Source organism: Sipha flava, unplaced genomic scaffold, assembly GCF_003268045.1.
Source record: "Sipha flava isolate LNK unplaced genomic scaffold, YSA_version1 39_pilon_pilon, whole genome shotgun sequence".
NCBI classification, from domain to species: domain Eukaryota; kingdom Metazoa; phylum Arthropoda; class Insecta; order Hemiptera; family Aphididae; genus Sipha; species Sipha flava.
Window position 1 is genome coordinate 485969 of NW_020273107.1, and position 11125 is coordinate 497093.

At 25.5% G+C, this 11125-nt stretch overlaps 1 protein-coding gene across 1 annotated transcript; it reads left to right on the forward strand.

Moving 5' to 3' along the window:
• The first annotated feature begins 5583 nt into the window (after positions 1–5583).
• On the forward strand, positions 5584–9896 carry LOC112688584 (exosome complex component RRP4). Its single transcript, XM_025561854.1, has 6 exons — positions 5584–5855; positions 6542–6779; positions 7210–7344; positions 7406–7582; positions 7661–7789; positions 9714–9896. Exons 1-6 carry the CDS (start codon positions 5734–5736, stop codon positions 9792–9794), a joined length of 882 nt encoding a protein of 293 aa, XP_025417639.1. The 5' UTR covers positions 5584–5733; the 3' UTR covers positions 9795–9896.
• The last annotated feature ends 1229 nt before the right edge of the window (positions 9897–11125 follow it).

Sequence of the window (11125 nt, forward strand, 5' to 3'; positions counted from 1 at the left end):
GTCAATGTTTCTAACTCCTACATAAACCAAATTTTTCAATTATTTATTGAAAAACCAATACTCCGAAAAATTTTGAAAAGATAGTTCATGATTATTGTGTATTACAAATTGTTTAATAATATCAATAAACGTCCATGCTCAGTGGAGACTGTCTTTAACTGTCTGATGTATTTCATAGCTATATCCAGTGTACATGATCTAAATACAATACCTACCTATTAAAAATAGTTGACCTGAAAGAGTAACGAGCAATCTAATGGCTTCGGATAGGTGTAGACCGTCTATGATTTATTTCGGCCTCTCGGGAGTCTATAAGTAATTTTTATTGGGATCCGTACCAATTAAAGAAAATATAGATTTTATAATATTATTTATTATCTAGTATTTTTTTTATTTATTTATTTATTTATTAATTATTACCTGTAAAAAAAAAACTGATGTATATTGACATGTTGACGATCCAATTTTCTGTCATCCGCGATCGAATAGTTGCCGACCGTTGATTTATCCAAGACCGTAACAAGGGCGACAAGAGATGTTTGCTCTCCAGGGGTGCAATTCCTAGGAGCGCAAAAATAAAAAATGTTCATTTTATGTTAAAAACTACAATTATCAATGTAGTATATTTTATTTATAAAAACTTCAACGTCCTTTATATTGATTGAAGCATTTGTTTAAAATAATATCTTCTTCTTCTTCTTTTTCTCCCAACTATTTGAGATCGGCCACATTTATTATAAACCTCCACTTACCTCTAATTTCTACATCTCCTTCGGGCACAATGTTTGGGCCGAGTGCGACAAATAATATGACGCGCACCAAGACACCTAAACGATTGTTAAACACCACTGACCGACCAACTATGTGTATTTTGTGTGTAGTGGTATATATAGAGCAACTATTAGTGGTTGGATTCGCCGTGCAAATACAAGAGAGCTACGTGATGATATAATGTGTTGTGTGTGTTATAATGTATTTGTGTATATTTAAAAACTAATAAAAATACGGTAGGTAACTAAATGAAATAAATGTAGAAATGGTGAATAATTGTTTGTATTGCTAGTAAAAATTAAATAAAAAATCACAAAAAATAGAATTAATTCACTACAATACAATAGTAAAATAAATAACTATGGCCCTTTTGGCCCAACAATAAATAAATAAATAAATAATATAATATATAAAAGTTAAAATTTAGCGGTGTACTACTACTTTGACCTATGTCTAAATAAAATAATTTTTATATACACAAATAATAATAAAAAATAATAATTAGTACTCATGAATTATTGTCAATCGTGGCAATTCGCACGCACGCGGTAAATATAATGAATATGAAATCAATCAATAATAAATATAATAGTTAGCGATAATTCGCGTACGCAATATTATATTTTAATTCAAATTAGTGACGATTAGTGCCCACTCAATATAATAATCAAATAGTATAATCATAGTAGAATCATAATATGAATAATCACATTCACGTTGATTAGAGCGCCCATTGAATAAAAAAAAAAAAATATATAAAATACACATAACATTCTCGGACGATGGTTCCCGCAAAACACCCAAAAATCACATACAATTATAATAATAGACACACGCGGGCTTTTCAATTACATAATTCAAGATACCACGAACAACGATAAAACAGATAAAAAAAATTAACTTATTATTTGATAAACGTATGCATGTGTATGAATGATAATTGGTCGGTCGGTAGTGGTCGTTGACCGTGACTCAGTACCAAACATACACCAACAGCCTTATGTTTGAATATGTTTGAAAAAGATATTTGTTGAAAATAATATCTAATCATTATAATATTTTTGAATTCAAAATACATATGGTTGCATTTTAAAGTTTTACCCCGGGCGCAATGCTTTGTTTCTACGGTACCTACTAGACTTATCTCAAAATAATAACTTTGGTATAATGTATTCAGTGGATAGTATACATTGTTTCTAAACCCATTTTCTATATAAAAAAAAGTAAACATGGTTATATATTTGTAATTTATTTAAACTATTATAAGATTTGAAAAATATATTATATTAATAGCCATACCCAATAAGACTAATAATAGTATAACTAAAGACCTGTTGTTACTCTACGACACAATAATTTAATGCATACCTTTAAAATACCACAGAATAGATTAATTCAGAGTGGAAGCTTTTAGTCACCCAAATTTTAGTTCACCAACTTGAAAGGGCTCGATAACTTTCTTAGGTAGAAAAAAATGTTTATAGCATTTCTATATTTTTAACACTGTTTATTAAGAATTTTGTCGAAAAATTGTTATAATAAAAATTTAGATTTACCTGAGAGAAAAACATTCAAATTAGTTACATAATGATAAAGTGTTGAAAAAATCATAAATGTAACAATTGTATAATTTATGATTGTCATCAAAAACAGACCAGTCTTTTATTTTATGTTTTCTTAAAGCATATGCTACAAGTGATCATTCGACGTTTGAAAACATAATGATGCCTAATAACGATTTATTATAATTTTATCGATGAGTTAAAATATTGTTATCTAATTATTTTCATCTATTTATATAAAAAATGATGTTTGTTCCAAGTCGAGACCTCACTTTAGTAATATTCCGTTTAATCATCCATGTAAACTTTTCAACAAATTTTTTTTATTTAATTAATATATTATTTTATATTAATATATTATTATAATATTATATTTAATTATTATTATATTAATATATTAGATTAAGAATTTCTGCAACAGTTAAATTTTTAAACAGATTATTCGTTTCTGAGGAAAAATGAAAAAAAAATAAATTTGCTGTCTTATCTCATTTACCTATAATATTTTATTTATTATTGTAATTACTATTAATTTTTATTATTTTTTGTAGTTTGAACATTATACACTACATGCCTTGAAAATTATTTTTAACAATATGTTCTTATTATGATTATTAATTATTGTATTTATGTAAATACCATTCATTTTATTTTGTATTTAAAACTAATTACAATATAACTAATAGTCTTATAATTTATTTACTATTTTAAGTTACTTTTAAAGATCTCAACGACTGGTTCATTAGCTTATAGAATATTATTAATAAAAAAATTGAATATTATTGAATTACTTATTTAAAATATAAGGTATACCTATGTAGTTAATCAATGTTTGTAATTGCATAAACTGTAGCCAAATAAAAATCAACAGTTCCCTTTTAAAATAAAAATATACAGTCACTTTACATTTTTAAGTGTCATAAAAAAATTAAAACAATGAAGATAATTGGCTCAGTTGCTCCAGTGGTTTTAATTAGTTAAAAGATATTATTTTCTAAATATTGCAGAATAACAGCAACTACAATATTTAGGCATATTTATTTTCCACAACATTAAATTTAGTTTTATAGAAAACTGTTTATTTACGAATTACTTAAATGAACAAGTTAATAGTTTATACTGTTTTAAATATAAATTTTTTTTGTCCAATGTTAAGAAGTAAAATCTTTATCATTTAAGCTCTACAATAGGATATAACGTATAGGTAATGTGATTAATAACAGGGACTAAAATTGTGTGCAGTACGACACAGTTTGTGTAATACGAAATGTTAAGTGTGTAGTACGAAATTAAAACGTGTGTTGTAGTTTTATTCTCTAAATTATGGTATTTGTTTTTAATTTTACATTATTTTATTAAATTATTTTACATATTTTTAAAATTCCAAGATGTATCATCAGCAAAATCTAAAATACCAACTATTTTAACTCTGTTACTCATTACTGTTAACATTTGAAATGGGAATATGACAAAATCCTTAAGTGTGCAGTACGAAAAAGTATATATTTTAGGCTCTGATTAATAAATATATGTATAAATACTTACATTATTCAAACGAAAGTTGACGTTCTACACTTGATTATCTCAAGAAAAAAAAAATCATATTCCAGTGTATTCATTGTACTTAAAATGTATCGTATTTCGATTTTTGGTCCACACAGATGAGCTCTTTTGAAATGGCAGACCATATCATTGGGCAGCGGCCGTAAGCGCTCGTGTATTTCCTTATCAGTTTCTATTCCTATTTAATTTGTTCCGTGACACCGTTGCGGTCACTAACAATAGAAGAATCTTCTATTATCTATGGCTGCGATAAGCACATAGGTGCAGAGTAAAAAATTTGGGGGCTTCGGCCCCTCCCATATATTTTTCAACCACTGCCTCTCAGAAACTTTCCACCCTTCATCCTCTATAAAAAAAATGTACTTATTGGAAGGCAAGTAAAATTTGAAAATAAAAATAAATTTCATTTTTCAGTAGTAATCACATATTTTTTTTTATTTATCAATATAAAAATATAAAGTTCTGCATGGTTTTTGGGGGCTTTGAATGTTTTCAAAGGTGCTAAGCCTCTTCAGTCCACCCCTAATTGCACCCATGGGTAGGCAACATAGACATCCAAAGACATATATATACTTTATATGTCTATGGGTAGGCAGTCCAAGGTTTATAGATAATTATTATCTATAAACCTTGTAGGCAACCGTCCGTGTTATCAGAGAGCATAATACAAATCGACGTCCGCAACGAAGAGTGTCGTAAATCACTTTTAAAAAATGTTCAGGAAATACAATATAAACATTCAAAAATAAAATCTTATTTTGGTTTTCAAAAATTGTAAATCTTAAAATTATTATTGTAATCTTTCAGGTTCTTTCTTAAAATTCACTTATTATATATTCAGCTAATTCTATTTGTTGAATAGTCTACGACTATTTTCGCTGGAAAAAATAACATAAAAATAAAAACGGAAGTCAAGTTACGACAGTTTTTGTAGAAAATAAATTAAAAAAATAAGTCAAGACGTAATAACCATTGTAATTTCTTGTTAATTAAAATAATATTTATTATGACAACTCAATATAATTATAATACATATAATATTTTATAATATTCATAAGTCATAACACCATATATTGTATATAATTTAAAATGAAGAAAGTAGGCAGGTTTGGAATATGGCATATAATGATACATTACCTAATTTATAATAGTTTTAACTATCTGAGAAATTTTAATAATACTTACGCTTTGTTCGCATTCATTAATTATAATATTATTCATTGTGTATTCCATCGCAAGAGTAAAATAAATAAAATATTGTTAATATTCTAACAATTAATAACATAATATCTCAATATTGAATTTAATAATGTTAAATTGTGAAACTTTCATTATTTGTTATCAATAATTATTGTGATTGATTATGCTAAAAACTAAAACCCACAAAGGTAAACAAGTAAAAATCCAAAATTAGAATATTATAAATTATAATATTCGAGTTACCATAGTTTTCGTTGGTAATCATGTTTAAATTTAGTGGTAACTCATGATAAGACTTTTTTCGCGGGAAATCAACATTTTAATATTAATACATAATATTTTATAATATCTTCGGCTATAGTTGAAATACTATTGTTTTCGTGGTTTTAAGAAAAAAAATTGCCCTAACAAATTGCGTAGCTAACTCAAAAACAAAAAAAATGAGTTACGATACTCTTCGTTGGGGACGTCGAAATTAAAACAAAATGTGAGGTTAGGTTCAAACCTCAGTACGTATCGCGCGTTGAGTGTTTTGTCGTGATAGACATTGTATAAAAATTTAAATTTGAATAGTATCGAGCGACGAATTACAGCGCTTCCCTCGAGCTGATGAAGACATAATTAATCGGCTTTTACCATGAATATCTCGATAAGTTTAGCATCGAAGAAGACCCGACATGGCATTCTCAAACCGACTTCGAATCCACCAGTCATATTTACACCCGGTGAAAAGATTAGAGATGAAGCAGGATTTATGAGGTAGATATTTATTAAAAAGAACCCGATAATGTTTAATGATAAATGTGTAAGTGTTTACTTGCATTTCATCGGTTGTACTCTTTAATACGTTATCATATGAATAGTATAAAATAAGTAATACATCATCTTAGCTAGGTTTATCTTGTCTATATGCTCGTATTAAATATGAGAAAAAAGATATACACTGATTATGCATTTTTTTTTTTCTAAAATGTTTCGACACAATCATAAAACCTGTTAATACACAATTATTTAGAATGGATTAGTGAATATATTTTTTTCCATATCACAATAAATGTTTGTATATTATTGATATAATTATCATTAAGAATATTTATATGATCGAGTATTTTTTTTATTATATTTTACGTCTCCCAATTTATAAAATATTTTCTTAAAATATAAACTATATTTCAATCTCTTCAATGATTATTACAAACATTTCTTTTACTTATTTATTTATTTTTATATTCAACAAATACATTCTTATAACTTCATTGAAGAAAGTTGTTTGTATATATACTGTCAATTTTTTTATTAAGTTATAAACAATGAACAAAAACGAAGACTACTCTTAACTATTATTAGCCACTGATCCCCTTGTAATCTATATTTCTTTAACACCTCTGACCGATTTATGTACTATTTTACTTATTTTTTACTTAGTTATTATTACTTCATTATAGAGGACATGGAACTTACGTATCGGCGGGCTCATTAAAAGCAACTGTGGCAGGAGTAGAACAAAATATTAATAGACTAGTTACAGTTAGCCCATTGCGATGTCGATATAATGGAGAGATTGGTGATGTAGTGATTGGTCGAATTACAGAATTAGTGCACAAACGCTGGAAAGTAGATTTAAATGCAAGGCTAGATGCTGTTCTACTATTAACATCTATTCAGCTACCTGGCGGAGAATTAGTAAGTTTAGTTTATAATTTTAAACAATACGAGTTGTTAGTAACATTGTTTAATGAATTAATGTAAAATACATTCAAGGCACAGTAGAATAATAATTATCTAACCAACTGGTTATCTGAATAATATATATTTGAAACATTAAATTAATTTTTTTACTTATGGTTATGTTTCTATATTGATACCTAACCACTAGTATCTATTTATTAATTAATTCATAGTACATTAATTATAGAATATATGTATGTAAATATATATATATATGATATACTTCTTACAAAGCTGTTACTTTTTAAAAATGTGTACTATTAAAATATATATGTAAAATATATCCACATTACTTTCATGTTCTTAGGTAGCTTATCTGCCAAATCAGTGGATTGAGTTAAAACCATAATTTTTTCTGAAAATATTTTTCTTCTACTATTTTTAGAGAAGAAGAGGTATGGAAGATGAACAGTCTATGCGAAATTACCTAAGTGAAGGTGACTTGATTAGTGCTGAAGTACATTCCATATTTGCTGATGGTTCTTTATCATTACATATGCGAAGCTTGAAGTATGGCAAGGTAAATAGTTTTAATGTCTCACTTAACCAAAATTAAACTTAAACTGACATTTTTTGTGCAGTTAGGACAAGGTGTATTAATAAAAGTACAATCCAGTCTAATAAAACGTAGTAAAAACCATTTTCATAACCTGACAGTTGGAATAAGTATCATACTTGGGAATAATGGTTATATATGGATTGAACCAACATCAAATGATAATAAAGATTTAGTTGGACTCGAAGATGAGTTTGAACAGGTAATTATTGTTATATTTCCTTTGGTTACGTTTGAGGTATTTTACAAAAAAAATTAATATACTTAAATATATGTATAGGTGGTTGATATTGGTGATAGACAAACAATATCAAGAGTACGCAATGTAATATTAGCATTGTCTTATTATAAAATGCTTATTTATGATACAAGTATACAGTTTGCCTTAGAAGAATCAAAAAAATATACTGTAAGTATAATAAATAAAATATAAGTTATAGTTAAATAGTAGTAATATGTATTGAGTATATAAATATAATCTTTGAATATTTATATTTATATTTATAGACATACTTATCATATTAAAAAATTTATCTATTTAACACAATAATATCATAACTTCCCCTCATGGCGCAGACATGTTACCCCTATAATATCTAAGTTTCTATGAATCACCAAACTTAAAATTTCTAGGCATCTGATTGTAGGATTCACCCACCTCCGCAATGGGTACAGTCTTCTACCCCACCATTCTTTCAAGTTTTCCCTTAATTCTTCTTCACTCTATACTAGTCCTCATGAATCAATATACGATTTTAACCACATTATATTTAACTGTCCATCCCATTCTTCCTAGTAGACAACTTCTTTTTTCATTCTTATCTTTCTTTGGCTATATAATTCTCTACTCTAATCTCCTCAACTCTAGCTCCATTCCTAACATTTATTCCATCATTAATTTCATAAATATTTTAATTAATTTTTTTTTTTTTTTAAATTTTTTTTAAAAATATTGCTAAGTACTTAAATTCTGTATATAACTAATCTAACTGCTTTGCTTTAATATTTAAAACAAAGGCAAATTAAATAAAAAATAATAATAAAAATATGATAAGATTTAAAATAATTTTCTATTTTTTTTTTTTTTTCAAAACTTTATTATTACTTGTATTTTATTATTTTAATGGATAATTTGTTTAAAATATTATCTAAAGATGTAAACATTTTATATTTTCATGTGATTTATATTTTCAAAATTAAATTAAATAATTTTTTTTCTAATAGTTATACTTAAATCTCGAGTGTTTATAACCTTATATGTTTCTCATAAAATCATAATAATCTTTTCATTAGACAGACATTTGATGCAAGAAGTCTAGATTTCTTTTTTAATTTAATTATACATCTTCATTATTACTTTTTTAAGATATTTGTAATGTAAAATTTACTAAAGTACAATTTAAAAAACAATACAATTTAATGCAATCTCTAGTTTTAAAATGTTAATTTGTAAAAAAAAAATCATAACTTATAACATATAGATAAAATAACCAATTATAATAATATTTTCAATAATTATTAAATAATGTATACTTAATTAAATTATCATTGTATCAAATATATATTTGATTAGCATTTAAATTTTATTTCATCCAGAAAAATAAAATACTAAAATTATGCTACCAGCTATTAATTAACGGCTCAGTGAAAATAAATAGTATTTTTAAGTAAATTAAATTAAAACATTTTAATTTATTTTTATCTTACATATTTTATATTTACTGAATTTTTAATTTCAGTTATTTATTTGTTGATAACTATTTTAATTAATTTATCAGATAAAAATGATAAAGTAATAATTTTATTTCTTGTTAATATATTTTAATGATTTAATATTTTTTTTATTTAATTTTCTTCTTAATTTTATGATGGTATATACTATATTATATAATTAAAAGGATGAGCAGGATTATTAATTCAGGACAAAGTTGATCATATACCAATATGCTGAAAAGTTGCAAGCTTGGGGAAAAAAAAAAGTGTGAAGAATAAAAGCAATTTTTACGTTTACACTAACAAATAAATTTTGATTTATATTAGATTCTTCAAATTAACTATAACAATGACATTTAAAAGTCTTAAAATTCTGATTAAATATATGGTTGACATCAAATACAATGTTACAGTCATACATAAATCGATCTTATTAAATATCGGCCTGTACTTCCATTCCATTATATTAACTAATAAGAAGGGTTATTAAAATGTTTTGATATATTTATCGGAACAAAATACATTATTAATTTGATTTGGCACAGTTTTTTTTTTTTTTTTTGTGAAATTTCAATATTAAACAAGAAATGTAAATGTAAAACAATTTTTATTTTCTTTAGGTATCTGATTTGTTAACTGCAGAAGCTTGTTATGATATTGCAAATCTTACACGTCATCGCTTACAAATTATGGATGAATAATTCAGAATAAGTCATGAAAATTTTAATCGTGTACCAACATTTTAAAATTTATTTTCGTGCTTTTATTTTTTACTGTTACTCTAATAAATTGAAGAAAAGATATTTTGTGATATGTTTTCATAGAAAAATAGTGAATATGTTCAATGTAAAATGTCAGTTGTTCACAATTATAAATATAATAAACCTATATGTGTACGTTTTAAATTCTTCAATATTGTACTGTTCATAGTATTTTACATTTATAATTAAATTGTATGATTTTTTTATTGTGATAGGGAAGGGCGTAAATTAACTGATAACGGTTTCATACATAAGCACTCCGACATTCAATATTACACATTTACTGAACATTGATCAAACAACAATAGTTAAAAGCTCTTATATTAGTTTCTAAATAATAATTAATTATAATGTTAACTGGACAATAGAAACGAAAAAAAATATTTTTTTATCTTTAAATTCTTATTGAGCATTAGGCTAACATTACAACAAAACTTTCTTACATTCTATAAAATACCAAAAAAGTATGCAATACCTAATTATTATAAACATATATCAAATTGTCATGTTCCCATCTGCAGGTTAATATTTCAGCTAAATTATTAGCCTATTTAATTAATAATATTATAATAATAATAATAATAATATGTAAAAATTAAAAAATGATTCAATTACACATCTGTTACTTATTTCATCAAAAATGAATGATGTCTAAAAACTATGAATTATACATAAGTGAAAAAATAAAAACAATATAATATCGTGAGCGTAAAATTAACAACGAAAAAGAAAAATGGAAATAAAATAATTTTCAGGAACTAAACGTTAGACCGGAGCAATTTACGAAAATCACTTCCTATCGTTCAAATTGATCGACAATACACTTATACAACTATTATAACAAACGAATCGTATATAAAGCTGTAAACAATAATAACATTACATTATTTATCTAAAAAAAAAGTTACCAAATATCATTTATTTAAAAAATATAATTATAATATATATATATATATATATAAATACTGTTGACTAGGTAACCACTACATTTTTGTTTAATTAAATAATATGTACAAGGTGCAATATAACATACGATTAATAAATAATTCTCCTCTCCACGATAAATAGAAAAATCAACGTTACCCCTCTAGAAATATGATCGCCTAATTGTATCGCGGTAAACGAAAAAATGAAAACGGTGAGATGAACGTTTTTTGGTACCTACCGGAACTCGATATGAGCACTATTTACAGACCGTGTTTGGAACGCTACAACCGTGAAATAAATTACTACCGGGAATTATTGTAAACACTCGTTACGACTACGATCAT

Excerpts from the sequence above, each read along its gene's own strand:
- LOC112688584 (XM_025561854.1), top strand. The coding sequence starts at position 5,734 with ATGAATATCTCGATAAGTTTAGCATCGAAGAAGACCCGACATGGCATT. Across the intron at positions 6,780-7,209 it reads AGCTACCTGGCGGAGAATTA|AGAAGAAGAGGTATGGAAGA; the intron begins GTAAGTTTAGTT and ends TACTATTTTTAG. Across the intron at positions 7,345-7,405 it reads GAAGCTTGAAGTATGGCAAG|TTAGGACAAGGTGTATTAAT; the intron begins GTAAATAGTTTT and ends TTTTTTGTGCAG.